At 35.8% G+C, this 19,636-nt stretch overlaps 1 protein-coding gene across 1 annotated transcript in view; it reads left to right on the forward strand.

Annotated features, from left to right (window-relative positions):
- The window catches only part of SMCHD1 (structural maintenance of chromosomes flexible hinge domain containing 1), a 156,464-nt gene extending 137,438 nt beyond the window's left edge, over positions 1 to 19,026 (forward strand). The window contains 3 exon segments of the mRNA XM_047697061.1: positions 7,299 to 7,457; positions 8,738 to 8,852; positions 17,959 to 19,026. Coding sequence (XP_047553017.1) covers positions 7,299 to 7,457; positions 8,738 to 8,852; positions 17,959 to 17,983 — 299 coding nt within the window. The 3' untranslated portion in view covers positions 17,984 to 19,026.
- The last annotated feature ends 610 nt before the right edge of the window (positions 19,027 to 19,636 follow it).

Below are 19,636 nucleotides of genomic sequence, written 5' to 3' on the forward strand. Positions count from 1 at the left end.
AGAATTTTGAAGGGGTTGGGGGGGTGGGGGGGTTGGGGGCACCAGGTGGTGGGTATTGTAGAGGGCACAGATTGCATGGAGCACTGGGTGTGGTGCAAAAATAATGAATACTGTTATGCTGAAAAAATAAAAAAATTTAAAAAAAAATAATGCAAGGATTTAAAATATAACAGTTACATGTCCTTCTTGGTAGGTATCTTAAAAAATATGCTGTACATGCAGACTAATGAATCAGCATTAAGAATTCATTTATTAGGAGCGCCTGGGTGGCTCAGTCAGTTGAGCATCCAACTCTTGATATCTACTCACGTCATGATCTTAGGGTCCTGAGATTGAACCCCTAAATTGGGCTCTGGACTCAGCAGGGAGTGTGCTCAGGATTCTTTCCCTCTGACTCTCCCTGGCATGTGTGCATTCTCTCTCACTCTCTCAAATAAATACATCTTTTTTAAAAAACCTCAAATACTAAACAAATGATTTTAAAAAATCAAATGAGATCATTCAAGATTATTGATACGTATAAAATGCTTTTGGTTGTAAGCAATAGCAACCAGCCCTGACTGATCACTTAAGCAAAACAGGAATGTACTGGCAGGAAACTGGAAGAAATCATTGATTCAAAGATTGGAAACAGCCAAGACAAAATCAAGGATGACTTTGTGGCATTCAGCAACCTTGAGTTCCTTGCACCTAGACTTCAGTTGGCACTTTTTAACATGCTCAGATTGTACAGCTCCTAGGAGAGGGAAATTCCCTCCTTAATCAGTTGGCCATAGTAAAGATCAGATAGAAGAGAGCTTTGAGAAATGTTTCTTGTATATTGTGGGATGGTTTGCCAAGAAAAAGCAATTTTCTTTCTACTAGTGTCCTCTAAGTAATTATTTCTTTAGTGTTTTGCATTATAGTATTTGATATGAGGTATGAGCAAATAAATCAGAGCATAAGATGAAAAAATGAGTGTGTACGTGTTATAAAATAAGATAATTAAAAATAAAATCTTGAATAACATGTAAATACATGAAATTTTTTCACTAGAAAGCGAAGACACTTAGATTTTAAAAATCTAGTCCTAGGACGTATAAAAATTTTGTCATTTTTCGTTTATTTGTTCGGTGCTTAATATATGTCAGAAGTATAGAAAAATTAGATGGAGTAACAAGAGAAACTATGGGAATTTAAATGACTTGCACAGTGCCACACAATCAGTAAACTAAAAAATGGGAATCTCTTATGTAAAGGCTATGTCTGACACTCCTTTATGTTCTTTATAAGGAATCTCCTAAACAAAATATAACGTGAAATAAATAATTAACAAAAATGTCATGTAAACATTGAATAGAAGAAATCGCTGGTAATGAATATTAATGCCAAAACTAACCTCAAGGTAAAGGTAAATTCATTTTGATAAAGATGTATTCCACACCACAAGTACAAGACTTAATAAACTTGATGTGATAAAATACAGAACCAGAATTTTTAAACTTGCAATAATAGAGATAGAAGTATTGTTTTGAGGAACCATTTTTCCATGACAGGTTATTAGTCAAAAACAAAGAATTATCACCTATTAAGTTGCATTACCAGCACTTTCTTAGGTCTTTATAGAGTATGTACAAAAATTGGCCATAATTTCAGAGGACCAAATTGCTACTCAGCAAAATGAGACTACAAATTTTAAAAAGCAGATCTTACCCAGCGTTTTGTAGCATAATGTAATGGAACTCTAAAAATAGCTATTCCTTTCTTCCCAAAGTAACTACCCCAAATAGCAGACCGTTAGAAGAAAGTATTTTGTCAAAAAAGAAAAAGTTTAAATGAGCATCACATATTAGATTTAGGAGACATGAAGACACCTGAGATCAAATATCAAATCTATAAGCTGAATGTTTTATTAGTAAGTGAGAAAGCAAACTAATCATTCAAGTCAAATGACAGGGAAAAATGCATTTCAATAAACAGTGCAACCAAATGAATTAGAAAAAAGAAGAACCTTGTATTGAGTATATAATTCCTAGATATAGTCTTTAGGCAAGAACAAATACAAGAGGAATATTGGCTCAGAAAATCCTATTCAGACTTAGAGATTTCTTAGATTTTTATATTATAACTATATTTAGCATCTCCAAATAAAATGGAATAAATTGTAGAAAATTGCAAACAAAATTGCTTTAAATAAGGCAGAAAACTTAGGTAGACCATTACCTGAGGAAGTGTTCAAACTTTAAATTGTTGCATAATATAAATATGGAGAATACCCAGATCATCTTACAAAATAAAATAGTACAGAAAAAGAAAACTAGTATTACCATTCTTCAGTTGTGTTCAGGAAGTTCTTGGCACAGTTAAATAGAAAATGAGTTTAATATTGAAAGGAATAGTTTAATGGCCTTATCTACAATGATTTTGCCCAAGATATGTGTATAGCTGACTTAATTTCTTTCTGGTCTGGTCTTTAGTGTTCTACCTTCAGAAAGAACTTCCTTGATGACCCTATCCAAAATTAGAAGAGTTTTTTGATATAGAAATACTGAAAGAAATGAGCAAAGAAAATAATTTATACTTTTTTTAAAAAGTTTGCATGCAATTTTAAGGCACCTTGGAGAATATAGAAAGGCAAATGACAAACTGGGAAAAATTGCAACATAAGGTAGAAATAGGTGTTATAGCCCTTACTATTAAAACAACCTTAAAAATCAAGAAAAAAAAGCAAAGATTATAGAAAAATAGATGATATAAATAAGCAGTTGTCAGTAGAATAATAGTATTTGAAGCCTTACTTATGTATTAGATACTTTATTAAGCTTGTCACTGGAATGATTTCATTTACTGCTGCCCTCCTCATTTTTTTTTTTTAAGATTTTATTTATTTATTTGACAGAGAGAGATCACAAGCAGATAGAGAGGCAAGTAGAGAGAGAGAGGAGGAAGCAGGCTCCCTGCTGAGCAGAGAGCCCGATGCGGGGCTCGATCCCAGACCCTGAGATCATGACCTGAGCCGAAGGCAGCGGCTTAACCCACTGAGCCACCCAGGCGCCCCTGCCCTCCTCATTTGATAGATAAGGATGTTGAGGCTCACAAAGGTTAGAGAACTTTCCCAAGTTTGAAACAATGTATGTATTCATTTGCACGACTAAGTGAAAGAGTAGAAAGAAAATTGTTTCTGGATTACATAACTAAGGTAATTTTCTTCTCCATTATCCTTTTCTATATGTTTTTCCAGACCTGACTCAACAGTATTTGTCACTTTTCATAATCAGAAGTGGTTCTAATTGTTTTTAATAACTCATGTTCTTTGAACCAGTAATTGATCTTCTGGGGAACATGCTTAAATAACCATCCGACATACAGACAAGGACTTTTTTTTTTTTTAACTCAAATGAATATTGAAAATAGCATTGTTTTTCAGGCTAACATTAGAAATGTTAAATGCTTTAATTGAATTTAGAATCTGGGAAATGCCTATTACAATGTTGAAGATGGTTTAACATACACATGCAAATATCTTATATGTTAAAAATTAAACCCGTGAACTTGGGAAATGAAAAATAAGAAAGTAAGGTGGGATACCTGGGTGGCTTAGTCGTTAAGCATCTGCCTTTGGCTCAGGTCGTGATCCCAGGGTCCTGGGATTGAGCCCCTTGTCGGGCTCCCTGCTCAGCGGGAAGCCTGCTTCTCCCTCTCCCACTGCTCCTGCTTGTGTTCCCTCTTGCTGTGTCTCTCTCTGTCAAATAAATAAAATCTTTAAAAAAAAGCAGGGGATAGACCTAGTAATTTTCCCCCCCAATCATCCTTTTTTATATTATTCCAAGTTTTTTATAGAGATCTTATATAGAAATACTTCTTAACAAAAAGTATTAAAATAACTCTGGGCATTGTAGAAGCCAAGATATGAAAGAAGAAAGAGTTGTTGATAGCAACTGAAGAAAGGAAAATCCTTTTAAAATAACCAGTAATTAGTTAATATATAGCTTATTACTGTGACATCATCAAACTCATTAACACTTTTATTATGTCCATATATTCCAAATATGTATTATATGTGTGGCCAGCTTAGAGATTATTATACCATGCTTAATTCATTCTGCTTAACCTCTCAGTTATTACTACCCATTTATTTTGTTGCTATTGTTTTAAGTAAAACCATTCTTAGTGTTGTTAGAGGTAGTGACCAAGATTATTTAATTGCTGTAGCTTTCAGGATAAGGATATTTTGGTTTGTTCTGTTATGAAATAAAGCATTAACAGCGAACTCCCACAGACCTATCCTCTAGTTACTCTTACTTCATTCATAATCCTCTCACCTCACAACTTGCCTCTGGCCTTCTCTCCCCAGGTCAATTATTTTGGAATAAATCAGAGGTCCTAGTATATTTTCTCTTTTTTCTTCCTTGTCGTCATAAGTGCTTATCAGGTTTTTGCCTAATAAAATTCCAAGAATCCTGTAGAATAGATAGCGCCTGGGTGGCTCAGTGGGTTAAGCCTCTACCTTCAGCTCACATCATGATCTCAGGGTCCTGGGATTGAGCCCTGCATTGGGCTTTCTGCTCAAGAGGGAGCCTGCCTTACCCCCACCCCCGCCTGCCTTTCTGCCTACTTGTGATCTCTGTCAAATTAATAAAATCTTAAAAAAAAAAAAAAGTGGAAGAGACCTAAATATTTAGTAAAGTCTGCATACCCCTCTAACTGCTTGAATCTTCTAGTAGTAAAAAAGTTGCTTTTGCCTCCTGAGCAAACCTTAAATACTGCCTAATACCAGCCCTTCAGATTTCTTTCAATTCCTTTATATTATTTTTAGTAGCTTAGCTTACATCATTATTTGTCAGTATACAAATATGTATCATACAGAAATTAATATGTTGTATTTTAAGCTTTCTTCCCTTTCTATGAATTAATTTTTTAAAGTATTTTTCTGTTTTCACAGTAAAGCTTCATGTTTTTTTCCCCAGGTAACTGAAATTTTCAGGCAACATATAAATGTTGTTTGAAATCCAAAATCGTTTACAAACAAAATTAATTGTGAATTTTGAATTTTTCTCTTTGGGAAAATTCTATTCAATGAGTTAGGAAAGACTTTTATAGACACCATGGAAAATAGAAGTTACATTTCATGTACAAAAAAATTGGGGGTTAATAGGGCATATTAAGTTAAGCTGCGAAAGAGTGCCTGGCTGGCTCAGTTGGTAGATGCAAGTTTTGATTTCAGAGCCTTGAGTTTGAGCCCCATTTTGGGGGCTTTTAAAAAAAAAAAAAAAAACTGCTACTGTCTATCTTATGTATAAAATATGAACCTACTCTTAGTGCTGCATTTAATGGGAAATATTTAACATTCCATCTTTCTGCTTACAAATAACAGGACCACTGTCTATTAAAGTGCTTGAATATACTAATTTCTTGAGTATTTAAAGGTAGAAGAACCTTGTAACTAATTTGTTAAGAAACAGGATATCAGGCTCATCACATAGAGAATGAACTGATGGTTACCAGAGGGGAAGGGAGTTGGCAGATGGATTAAATAGTGATGGGAATTAAGGAATGCACTTGGGATGAGCACTGGTGTTGTCTGTAAGGGTTGAATTACTATATTGTACACCCAGAACTAGTATTACACTGTATGTTAACTGGAATTTAAATAAAAACTTTTTTAAAAAATAGGCTATCTAGCCCTAATTGCCTAACCTTTTGTGTATTATCTTCTGAAGAATGACAGCATCACTGTTACACAGGTCTGGACATAATTTCTTAACTCATTCACACACAAAATAAGTATTGTTTTGCAGTGTTTTACTATGTAAAGAATGCACTTCACTATGTAAAGAATAAACTACATAAAGTAAGAAAACAATATGTTACTATGAAATTAGAGGTACCACATCAGACAAGAAAACTAACCTTTTTTTTCTACCTTTAAAAGTTCTCAAAGAGTCATAAAGAATTAAGGATCATAAGGACCTTGTCATTGCTCAGTTACATGTAGAATCTCTATTTAAATATATGAATATATTCATGAGCGTACACAGATGTACGTGAGTGTGTATTTATTTGCTCGCTCATCAGAGTGCTAGTTCTCGGGGCGCCTGGGTGGCTCAGTGGGTTAAGCCGCTGCCTTCGGCTCAGGTCATGATCCCAGGTCCTGGGTTCGAGCCCCACATCGGGCTTTCTGCTCAGCGGGGAGCCTGCTTCCTCCTCTCTCTCAGCCTGCCTCTCTGCCTACTTGTGATTTCTCTCTGTCAAATAAATAAAATCTTTAAAAAAAAAAAAAAAGAATGCTAGTTCTCTTATTGACCCTTAAAAACTATAGATTTCATCTTATATTTCATGTTATATCTAATATACTCAGACTTTTAAATAATTTCTTCCACAGTTTTATATGCAAGCTAGTGTATACGTTAAATATTTGGTGTTTGTATGTCCTTTTCCATGCATATTGATCATCTTTGTGTGTAACCAGTGTCAAAGAGCCAAATAGTAAAATTTGAGGCTTTGTGAGCCAGGAGGTAAAATTGAGGGTATTATGATGGTATTTATACATTTAGAATGTAACCATTTAAAACTGTATAAAGCATTCTTGTCCATTGAGTAATTTGCTGACCCCTGAATTAGAGTAAAGCCACTACATTTAATATTTAGTGTCTAATCAAACAGGCAAAAAATAGCCTCAGACCTGAATGCTATAATACATTTTTAGACATTGTAATTTATAGAAAGTTAAGCTTTTTGAAATTTAAGTATTTTGTTTTTGAAAGCTTTGTTTAAGGTAATGTTCATATCTGCTGGAAGTAGTGATTTTTGAGAAATACTATATTTAAAAAAAATTTTTTAAGTCATCTCTGTGCCCAGTATGGGGCTCAAACTCATGGCCCTGAGATCAAGAGTCGCATGCTCCACCAACTGAACTGAACCAGGTGCCTCTAGCAGTGCTGTATTTAATGTATTTGCCACCCCCCTCAACTTGTCTGTATGGAATTACATTGAATAATGAATATCAAACAGAATGTAAACATTGACTGAGAGAGTGATCCAATTCACAGAGCACTTTACATAGAAAGCTCTTTCCTGACACACAAATGTTTAAAGTCAAGCAGTTGAAAAAAAATTAAAATGTAGAAAGCACTGATTTTGTGCTGGGATCTAAGCAGCATTTTTATTTTGTCTGTTTACACTGAACAAAGTCTTGCGGCTTTAAAAGTAGTTCCCACATGTTACTATAACATAATATACCCAGTGTTGCTAATTCTTCTTAAACACTGATTTGATACAATATCAGTCATTTTAATCAGACATCTTTGGTTTCTTTGCAGATCTTCTTCAACAGTATCGTACTGCTGTGAACAAATTGAACAATGTGATAGAGGACCTTAACCGTCAGTTAGAGTACCTTCACACTCCTGATATGAAGAAGAAAAAACAAGAACTTGATGAACAAGAGAAAAATCTGAAACTAATTGAACAGAAACTAGGTTTGTGCTTGCTTTTTGTTACTTCTGTTTTCTCTTCATGAAGACAAATATTTATGATTAGAGTTGAACTCCAAGAAGAAAGAATGTGAATGATCCATGACTTAAGTTGACACTCTTGTCCTCCAAGCCATCTTTTTCTTTTTTTAAGTCTTTTTTTTTTTAAGATTTTATTTATTTATTTGACAGAGATCACAAGTAGGCAGAGAGGCAGGTAGAGACAGAGAGAGAGGAGGAAGCAGGCTCCCCACCAAGCAGAGAGCCTGATGCGGGACCTGATCCCAGGACCCTGAGATCATGACCTGAGCTGAAGACAGAAGCTTAACCCACTGAGCCACCCAGGCACCTACCTCCAAGCCATCTGATAAGTGGTTGTAGGCTTTTCTCTTGGCAGGAGTAGTAGGAAGCATTCTCAATATTATTAATTTGTTTTCTGTAAATTAAGATAGATTTGCTTTTCTTGTCATAATTTCAGTCTTTTATTTATTTTTTCTGAGTCACCATACAGTACATCATTAGTTTTTGATGTAGTGTTCCATGATTCATTGTTTGCATATAACACCCAGTTCTCCATGCAATCCGTGCACTCCTTAATACCCACCATCAGGCTAACCCATCACCCCACCCCGCCCCAAAACCCTTCATTTGTTTCTGGGAGTCCATAGTCTCTCATGGTTTGTCTCCTACTCCAATTTCTCCCCCTTCATTTTCCCCTTCTCCTAATGTCCTCCATGCTATTACTTATGTTCCACAAATAAGTGAAACCATATGATAATTGACTTTCTCTGTTTGACTTATTTCACTTAGCATCCAAGAACTTCTCAAACTCAACACCCAAAAACCAGATAAGTCAAAAAATGGGCAGAAGACATGAGCAGACACTTCTTCAAAGAAGACATAAAAATGGCTAACAGACACATGAAAAAATGTTCATCAGTAGCCATCAGGGAAATTCAAATCAAAACCACATTGAGATACCAACTTACACCAGAGATAGAATGATAAAAATTGACAAGGCAAGAAACAAATGTTGGAGAAGTTGTAGAGAAGGGGGAACCCTCTTACACTGTTGGTGGGAATGCAAATTGGTGCAGCCACTTTGGAAAACAGTGTGGAGGTTCCTCAAAAAATTAAAACTAGAACTACCCTATGACCCAGCAATTGAACTACTAGGTATTTACCCCAAAGATACAGATGTAGTGAAAAGAAGGGCCAGGTGCACCGCAATGTTCATAATCCCAGTCTTTTAAAAGTTCCATTTTTTACATTTTTTGTCTTTACAGGTATGACTCCCACACGTAAGTGTAATGACTCATTGCACCATCCAACAAAGGTTGAAATGACAGATTGTCCAATTCCTCCTAAAAGAATGAGAAGAGAAGCTTCCAGACAAAATAGGTGAGTTTATTGTAACCGGAGAGTTATCATAGCTCTTGAGTCATCATACTTAAAAAACAGCATGCAGGTGACTGGGTGGTTTGGTCAGTTGAGCGTCTGACTCTTGATTTCTGCCTGGATTGTGATACCAGGTTCATGGGATTGAGCCCCAGGTCAGGCTCCACACTGAATGTGGAGCCTATTTGGAATTCTCTCTCCTTCTCCCTCTGCTCCTCCCCTTTCACACTCTCTTTCTTTCTCTCTCTTTGTCTCTCTAAAAAACTAATGATAAAATAAACTTCTTAAAAAAATAAAAATAAAAGCCAGCACGAATTTATTTCTGATTTTCCCCCTTGAGCCAGAATTAGGGGTTTTGTTTTGTTTTATTTTGTTTAAAAAAACTATGTGATGAATAATGAAAATAAAACATAATTACTATATTCTTCTAGGCTATACCAGTTTTCTAAATGATTTTTGCTAATTATTTGGAAATGTTTATCATTTATGTTTTGTTTAAAATCAGTGTTAAGATTTAAATTGCTTTTCTGTTGTTTGGCTTACCTTGCAAATACACCACATTCTGCTTCATAAGATCAGCAGCTTGCTAAGTTAGAATATACAAAACCATTTGTATGTTATTTATTTAAAAATCGCATATAATAGTTGGTTTGGAAAATCAGATACCATTTACATAGCGCACCAAAATCCCAGCAAAGTTATCTGTAGCCTAACTCAATTTTAAGAAAACTGTCTTTTGGTGTTGCCTGGGTGGCTCAGTTGGTTAAGTGTCTGCCTTTACCTCAGGTAATGATCCTGGAGTCCCAGGATTCCTGGGATCAAGCCTCCCATCAGGCTTCTGCTCCTCCCTCTGACCACCCCTCCCTCATGCTCTGTCTCTCAATAAATAAAATCTTTTAAAAAAAAACACAAAAATTGTCCTTTTTAGATTAGATGTTAGTAAGGCCACCCTATAGGAGGGTACCATGGTACTGGGGTTTCTTGTACATTGTTTCCAAAGGTCTAAATATGGACTCTTCCAGAAAAAGTGTCTCATATTGACCTTCGAGGAGTTTCTTTGAGAGTGTGGTATTTGAATTGGTATCCCATGCCCTATCCATCTACATATTCTACATTTATTCAATAATTACTTGAATGCTTATTTTGTGTTACGTATTGCTGGATGAGTAAAAGTGGCATGGTTCTTGCCTCCTCATGGAGCTCTACAATACTGTACAGAAGGATAATTCCAAAAAGTAAATATTTTCCTGTGTACAATAATGTTAAGTTCTGTGAAAGAAAAAAAGGATGAAATGATATAAAGTGGTGGGGAAACTATATTGGTTGTCAGGAAAGATGCATTTTAGCAGAGAACTGAAGGGTGAAAAGCTACCAGTCACATAGGGATTGGTTTCAGTCAGAGGGAAAAAAAATAAATATGGAAGTTCTGAGAAAGAAGCGAATACAGCATGTTTAAGGAACTGAAAAGATGCTTGTGTGGCTTAGACATGGGAAGAGGGAGAAGCAAGAGTGTTTGGAGAGGTAAGCAGAAGCCATTATCTGCATTCCCAAAAGAGAAATCTGTGTTGCAAAAAATTGTGAGGTAAAATTCTTTATGTCACTGATATCTCTTGAATACCGAATATTATATACAAGTAAAGGGGAAGGATCTTGGAATAGCTGCCTTTAAAGTAAATTAAGGAGGAGAGCTACTGAAATGGTAATGAGATTATAAGGATGTAGTAGTTATCAATATGAGAGAGGTGTTTCCCACATGGTTATATGAATGATGTGTGTTTATTATGGGTACACAATACATAGAAACTATTAAGCTGACCACTGAAAGTATGTTGGGGCAGTGTAGCATCAGAAAGAATCTTTGGAATGGATTTAAACACCTATAATTTTTACAAATCATGAGTTCAGAATGATGCAGAAGAATCCTCACTGATGATCATTGGCAGTTGCTTACCCACCAACTCATTATTATAAAAATTGATATATCCATATAGTAAAGACATGTTTTTTTTTTTTTTTTAAGATGTATTTCTTTCAGAGGAAGTGGGTCAGGTTTGGGGATGGGCAGAAGGAAAGAAACTGTCTTAAGTAAACTCTGTGCTGAGAGGGAGCCTCATGCAGGGCTCAGTCTCAACTCCCCGAGATCATGCCTGACCTGAAACCAAGAGTCATACATGTAACTGACCACACCACCCAGGCACCCCCTTTCTTTTTTTTTTTTTTTTAAAGGTGTGGTCTTACTTAAATGAACTGTTTTTCAGGATAACCAAATAACTGAAGAAAGTTCTTTTTTGTGTGCATGTGTGGAAGCGTAAGGGTAGTATTTAGTGATTCATGAGTTGCATGTAACATCCAGTGCTCATTACATCAAGTGCCCTCCTTAATGCCCATCATCCAGTTACCCCATCCCACCACCCCCCTCCCCTCCAGCAACCCTCAGTTTGTTCCCTGTAGTTTTGTTTTTTTAAGATTTTACTTATTTACAAGAGTGAGCACAGAGGAAGAGGAAGAAGCAGACTCCTTGCTGAGCAAGGAACCTGATGCGGGACTTGATCCCAGAACCCTGGTATCATGACCTGAACCAAAGGCAGTTGCTTAACTGACTGAGCCACCCAGGCACCCCATTCCCTGTGGTTAAGAGTCTCTTATGGTTTGCCTCACTCTTGTTGTTTTTGTCTTACTTTTCCTTGAAGACTTTTTCTTTTTTTCTTTCTTTCTTTTTTTTAAGATTTTGTTTGTCAGAAAGTGCACAAGCAGGGGGAGTGGCAGGCAGAGGGACAAGCAGGCTCCCTGCTGAGCAAGTAGCCTTCCAGGACCCTGGGATCATGACCTGAGCTGAAGGCAGACACTTAACTGACTAAGCCACTCAGGTATCCCAAGAAAGGATACTTTACTTTACAGAAGTTCTTCCTTAAAAAATTCTTTATAGGGGTGCCTGGGTGGCTCAGTCCATTAGGTGTCTGCCTTCAGCTCAGGTCATGATCCTAGGGTCCTGGAATTGAACCCCGCATTGGGCTCCCTGCTTCTCCCTCTCCCTCTGCTTCCTGCTCCCCCTGCTTATCCTCGCTCTCTGCTAAATAAATAAATAAAATCTTTAAAAAAAAAGTTCTTTATAAAAAGAATGAAATGTAAGAGGCATGATAAATTTGCAACATGATTTTGCCACCCCTAATGCAATAGTAGATCTTGGCAATAATAATAGATATTTTAAATAATAAGAAAGTTGATGGGGAAACTTAATAATGTAAAGATCAGATTGATATACCTGAATCCACTGATTGATCTTAGCAATACTAAAAGCAGGACATTTGCTATTATGTGATTGAATAGGAAGTAACCAGAATCCAATGAGGCTTCTAAGAAGTAGTAAGCACTCCAGAAAACTTTTTTCCCTTGGATGATATGTAAATGGTAACGTCCTCGATGCTTGGAAAGGAGGTTATTAATTCATTGCAAAGAACAGATACTATAAGGCATAAGAGGTTAAATCTCTCACAAATTGAGAATAGTTTGATTTAACTACAAGTGTATAGGAAATAAGGGAAAGTTTATAGGGGAAAGTTAAATGATACCACCAGGAAGTATCAGCCAAATCCAGAATGTCAAGAATGGAACATAGCACATGGCAAATGACTGATTTTGTTAATGGAATTGGTGCCATAAAAGAAGGATAGGAAGAAGGATGAACTGTTTGACGTAGAATAAAAGTGATTGAAAAGTATAAGAAACAAATGCTATGTGAAGTCCTTGTCTGGATTCACGTTTGAATCTTTCAGATGACAACTTTGAAAAAAATTGGAGAAATTTTAGTATCACCTGGATATTAGATATATTAAGGAATTATTTTGTGTATAACAACGTAATAGTATTTACATTAAAATAAATATATCGTTAGAAATGTGTACGGAAAAAAAAAAAGAAAAAAAGATGTGTACTGAGGTAGTGGTGAAATAACATGATGTCTGGGGTATACCCTGAAATACTGCCAGAGAGATAAAAAAAAGTGTGACAGGATATCAAAACAAGATTGGGAAAAATATAAAATTATTGCAGCTTGAAATAGGAGTTCATTATATTATTCCCTTTATTTTCATGTGGGTTTATTATAATTGTTTTGCAGTTTCTTTATTTACTTAAGTTTATTACTTAAGTAATCTTTACACCTAACATGGGGTTTGAACTCATGACCCCAAGATAAAGAGTCACATGCTCTTCTGACTGAGCCAGCCAGGTGCCCCTACTATAATTTTTAAAGAAGTGGTTTTTTGTTTGTTTTGTTTTGTTTTTTAAATAATTTTTTTAAAGATTTTTATGTATTTGACACACAGAGATCACAAGTAGGCAGAGAGCCGGGCAGGGGGTTGGAAAGCAGGCGTTCTGCTGAGCAGAAAGCCCAGTGCGAGGCTAGATCCCAGTACTCTGGGATCATGACCTGAGCCGAAGGCAGAGGATTTAACCCACTGAGCCATCCAGGCGCCCTAAAGAAGTGTTTTATTAATTTATTTATTATGATGAGCATATTTCCAGTTTTCTAAGAGACCAGGGAGGAAATTCCTGCCAAACAGTTCTAGACTAATATATTTATTCTTGAAGCTGTACTGTAGCCTCTGCACTGAATTAGCCCCAGACTTGGCCATTACTACAGTACAACTACACATGTCACTGATTTGAATTTTGTTAATTAAGATTTTATAACAATTCAGAGGTAGTATGAGCTAGAGTTGATTTTTTAGTTTATCATTATGTTGTTAGTAGTGGTAGTATCTCTTCACTGAAGTCATACATGTAAATAAATCAAATGGTATATAAGATTTAGTGTTGCATTGTAATGTAAGCCACATCCGTAATTTAAAGTTTCCTGGGAGCTGTATTAAAAAGAAACCGAAGAGGAAAAAAAAAAGAAGAAGAAGAAACTGTGAGACTTATTCTAATAATTTTTTTAACCCAGTATACAAAATATTATTGCAACATATAGTGTAAAACATTTCTTGAGATACTTTAAATTCTTTTTTCATATAAAATCTTAGAACTTCAGAAGACAGCAAATCTCTAAGAACTAGTTACATGGCAAGTGCTCTAGAGATACACATAGCTAATGGTTAACCCAAATGGCGAGCATAGTGATAAAAAGAGAGCTTATGATGATGAAATCTTAGATCCTATGCATCCTCACCCATTTTATTCCCCAGAAGCAACCTTTGCTTTAACTATTTAGTTTCGGTTATTCTGTTGTTGCTGATCTGTTTTTCACATACTCTGTCCATCTTATCAGCTTTAAGACAGTATGGCTCACCCACCCCCTTGTGTGGACGTCCATATTGCCTGGCCCACCTAATGATTCTGGACTGAATTGTTTGGAAATTTTTAGAACTTTCCCTCTGTTGTGATATTATTTAGGTATAGTCTATCCTGCAACCATAAGCAAGTCCTCCATGCTTTTTTCAAAGGTAGAAAACTATAAAGCACACATATATTATTTTGGCTATGTAAATATTTAGTACTAAGCAGAGATGTGTGGTAGGATTACATTGATATCCCTGTAAGATTCTAGGCCAACAATTAGTGTTCCAAATGTCAGGATCAAATAAGTCTTTTATACTGTATCAGTTTTTTTTAAACATGTTAAATTTTAACCCAGTCGCTATTTAGACTGTTTGTTGGATATTGTTAATTTTTCTGTACTTTTTAATTTCCTTTTTTTTTTCCTTTCACTGTTTATCTTTTTTTTTTTTTTTAAAGAATTTATTTGAAAGAGAGCAAACATGAGTGGGAGGAGGGGTAGAGGGGGAAAGAGAGGGCAAGAGAGAATCTCTCAAGCCGAGTCTGCACTGAGTGCAGAGCCTGACACGGGGCTCAATCTCACAACCCTGAGATCATTACCCGAGCCAAATCAAGAGTTGACACTCAACAGACTGAACTACCAAGGCACCCTGTTTCACTGCTTACCTTAATCATGTGATTCTTCCGACTACTCTTCCTACTACTACAGTGACTAGTAAAACTATACATAGGTCTCATGGATCTTCTTTGGCTACTCTTGGGTTGAATCTGCTGTTTCTTGGATTCCTTGTGTTTCTCTCCTATAATAGAAAAAGTGTGTACAAAGAAACATGGAGCCCTTCTGTATCTGACAAAGCCTTCATTCTGCCTTAACATTTTTTTAAGGATTTTATTTCTTTATTAAAGCATATGAGAGGAAAGGGGGAGATAGAGAAAGGGAGAGAATCCTAAGCAGACTCCGCACTGTGCGTGGAGCCCAACTCAGGGCTCGATCTCACAACCTTGAGGTCATGACCTGAGCCAAAACCAAGAGTCGGACTTTTAACTGACTGAGCCACCTTGGTGCCCCCTGCCTTCACATATGATTGAAGTTTTCTTGGGATAATGGGATAGAAACTACTCTAGAGTATACCAAAGGAGGAAGGACTGGGAGACAGTCTAGAGACAATGGGAGACAGTCTGCTTGATGGAACCTGGAGAGGGTATAGACTCAGGGGAACAAAAGAGAGGGGATGGGAGGAAAATGGAAAAAGAAAGGAAACCACATTCTATGAATATGCCAAATTTTCAACCCAAAATTCTGAAAGTTTTATTTCCTTGTTCCCAAGTATTAAAGATGCCACCACAAAGTTAGATAAAACTGGTAGTTAATTAAATGTTGGCATATTGGCTTCAGGTTAGTTGATGGCACTCTCGAGGCTTATCTCATGCTGGTACCTAGGGAGCTAACAGCCTGATAGTTGGCTCTCCAGCCATGTACTTGTAAAGCAGAGCCTGCTGGCCCATGGACCCTGCTCTGCTCTGTCCTACCTAAAATTTCCACTCAGAGGGACTTGATGGAAAAATAGTTCTGGTTTTTTTAGAAGAAGAAGAAATGCAGGCCAGAACCATAACTCTTTTTCTTAAGTGTAATTGTACAGCTAAGAATCATCATGCATATGAGGAGAGTCAACAAGGTATGATTAAAAAGTCCAAGATAAATAGTAAAACCATTCCTGGAAGATGATTCAATGGAACTTTAAAAAATTTTTAATTCCTAGTTAGATTTTCAGGGGGAGTTATATTCACAAAATTCAGTTTATTATTAGGAGAAAGACATAGCCAGGATAAGATAACAGATTACAAATATGTTGCAGAAATAAAAATTTCAAAAGACTAAAGTCAAACTTCCCAGAAAAATGGAAAAAATATGTGAAGACAAAGAAGGAGACATAGAGAATCAATTCTGTTATGAATCCTGGAAATTTAAAAAAAACAGAGAAGCAAAAATGTGTGGAAGAGAATTTCCCAGGGATAAATGAAAGGGCCCACTGAAAGCCCAGCACAATGACTGACAAATGATGTACCAAAATATATTTCATAGTAAAATTTTTGAATATTGAAGAAAAGGGGAGGAGCATAAATGTTTCCAGAGAGCAGAATACAACCATATTGCCTACACAGATTTGACACACAGAAAATAAACACAAAAAGTTAGCCATTTTTGTTTAGCTCTGTTTTGGCAGTGTTAGAAGTTATAGGTTGGGGGTGCCTGGGTGCCTCAGTTGATTAAGCAATCAGCTCTTGGTTTTTGCTCAGGTCATGATCTTATGGGTCATGTGATCAAACCCAGCATTGGGCTCCACACTCATTGAGAAGTCGGCTTGAGGATTCTCTCCCTCTGTCCTTTTTTTTTTTTTTAAGATTTTATTTATTTTATTTGATAGAGAGATCACAAGTAGACAGGCAGGCAGAGAGAGAGGGGGAAGCAGGCTCCCTGCTGAGCAGAGAGCCCGATGCGGGGTTAGATCCCAGGACCCTGAGATCATGACTCAAGCCTAAGGCAGAGGCTTTAACCCACTGAGCCACCCAGGCACCCCCCCCCCTCTGTCCTTCTATCCACTTGTGCACGCTCTCTCTCTCTCTCTCTTTCTCATAAATAGTGTTAAAAAGAGAAGTTTTAGATTGAAAATTTGGTATATTCTTATCCCGTGTTTTTCTGCCCCTTTGCATCCTGTTTTTCTTTGGGAGATTTAAAATCAGTTTAAATTTCCATTTAAAAAAATTTATTTTTAGGATTTATTTTTTTATTTTGGAGAGAGTGAAAAGGAGGGCCAAGGGAGAGAATCTCAAGCAGACTCCCTGCTCAGCTGGAGATGGGGCTTGATCTCATAACCCTGGATCATAACCTGAGCAGAAACCAAGAGTTGGTAGTTTAACCGACTGAACTACCCAAGTGCTGCTAAAATTTAAATTACAGCATTTGGTTTTTTAAAGATTTTATTTATTTATTTGAGAGAGAGAGTGAGAACACATAAGTAGGGGATGGAGGGAGAAGAAGGCTCCCCATTGAGTAGGGAGCCCAATGCAGGACACGATCCCAGGACCCTGGGATCATAACCTGAGCCAAAGGCAGACACTTAACTGATTGAACCACCTAGTGCCCCATAAATTACTGTTTAATTAGTAATTTCCTCATTCTTAATCTCTGCCAGTTCTCTGTAGATCTTGAACTAATAATTCTTGTGCAATCTCAAAAATTTTAGAAAATTTGAAACAAAAATATCTTGGGGTGTCTTGGTAGCTCAGTTGGTTAAACATCTAACTCTTGATTTCAGCTCAGGTCATGATCTCATGTTCACTGTGTTCATCTCTATATGAATGGAATTATGGTTTTTTAATGTTTTTCCTTTTGCTTGTCCTTATTTTGTGACTTTTCTGAAAAAAGCATTATAATTCTTGTTTATTTTTAAAATAGTAATTTCATTTAAGGAAAGGGGAAAAGAAAAGTGAAAATGAACATACCATTCATTTTCATTCATTTCACTCATATATTCAATGAATATACCCTTCAAAAGAAAAATGAAAATGAATATAACATTCCAAAGAACTGTCGTCCAGATTGTTTCACCTTTACTCTGTATGTTAAGTACTGCTTTTATTTTGAGGACTTTTTTTGTGTGTGTGACATATATGTAACAAGTAATTCTATACAAGAATTTAATTAAATACGTTTATACCAAGAATTATAATTAATGAAAATAGTTCCATTTGATATTTAACCATCTAGGTCTGCTGAGGGAGTTTAGGAAAACTGTGGTACATAAAATTTTTTCTTTTCCACATTGACCAGGATTATAACCAAATCAGATGTATGAACAGTTACAGAGAAGAGGGGGCCATTGGTCTCATGAAGAATGCCCTGCCTTCTGCAGCTCTGTTTCAGAAGACCAAGAGGGTGACTTACCAGATTGAATATTTCTGGGAATGATACAACTATCTGGGCATGCATTTCCGTGTCAGTCCAGATGGGACTGGAAACAGCCATTCAATTTTATGAATCTCACTGGACAGTATGGATTTACTGGAATTATTCCAGTCATCATGCCCTTTGGTTGTCATTATCTTGCAAATGTGTCAGGAAAATTTGCATATATGGCAGTGACTGTAAAACTGGCACATGGCATTTATTCCTGAAGAAAAGCATATGTACTATTTTTCAGTATAATTATCATGGATATGCTAGAACTATTTCTTGAAAACAAGCCTTTTTATTACTTCTGTGTGAATTTATTTAACAAAACTGTTTTGTCTGTTGTGTCTAAGGAAAGTTCTAGAGGTTAGGTATTTAATTGTAAATATGTGAGGAAACTCTTAATGAAGAATTCAGAATAAAAATAGAAAAAGCACAGGTAATTGTGGGAATTCTGGGAATTCATATGTTAAGAAACATGAGAAAATGTTAAATTGAGGAGTGAATTTGTGACAGCAGTAGCATTTTAAATTTCTAAAGACTTATCCTGTATATATATATATGTAAAAAATGCAGCAGCACCAATTTTTATAAGTATTGTTTGACTTTATTAATACTAGATGATATAGTCTCAGCCTTAATTCTACATTTTCATTATTTTGTAATTTTTTATTACTCTTTTTAAAGGGTTAAAGAAGTCGTACACTCCCACGTTAATGTAATAATAGTCTGCTAGGAAGTTGCTGCAAAAACGTTCAAATTGTGTATTAATTCAGGCTAATGTATGTAAATGTCTTTGTGTAAGTCCAGGACTATTGGTTTGTGAAGTTATTTTGTAAGGAAATGCTTTTGGTACAGTTTTGTGTCCCAGGAAATGTGTGTGTTTTTTAATCCTTTCTGGAGATAACAGTGAGGTTAATAAAAGAGGATTGTTTCTTCCCTATTAAATAAGTGTTTTCCTTTTTTAACATTGAAAGCTTTATAAAAGTTACCTTGGTAAAAACTATTACAATATTGATTTATCTTTATAATTGGAAGTCATTTAACTGTTGAAGAAGGAAATGAATTGGCAATAATTTAGCTAAAGGAAAGACTGGATTCCTTTTAAATGACTCTAGTTCTTACTAGTTAAATGTTAGTGCTAAAAGAGTTCCATCTTCTAAATTGTTTATACTTTTGACTATATGAATTAGTTATTTACAATCACTGTGAAATGGGTGAGATGGTTATATTATTTTTAGTATGTAATTTTTGAATAATACTTGTTAGTAGAAAGTTTGCATTTGTGTCCTTTTTATACTGTCAAAATATCTTCAGTTATATTAGCTAAATATTTTCATGGGATCATCTCTTCTTCATGACTGTAATTTGTAAAATTATACATGTTTATTTAAGATTTTTTTTGCATGTCTGTTGAACACCTAGTATGTCTTTTGACTTCAAGAAGAGGTTGCTACTTTTCATTATCACATACAGGTTAAATTTAGGAATAGATTGGTAGCAACATTAAAATTCATTCGGCCTTGAGGAGTCAAGATGGCGGAGAAGTAGCAGGCTG

This window comes from Lutra lutra, chromosome 12 (assembly GCF_902655055.1).
Source record: "Lutra lutra chromosome 12, mLutLut1.2, whole genome shotgun sequence".
Lineage (NCBI taxonomy): Eukaryota > Metazoa > Chordata > Mammalia > Carnivora > Mustelidae > Lutra > Lutra lutra.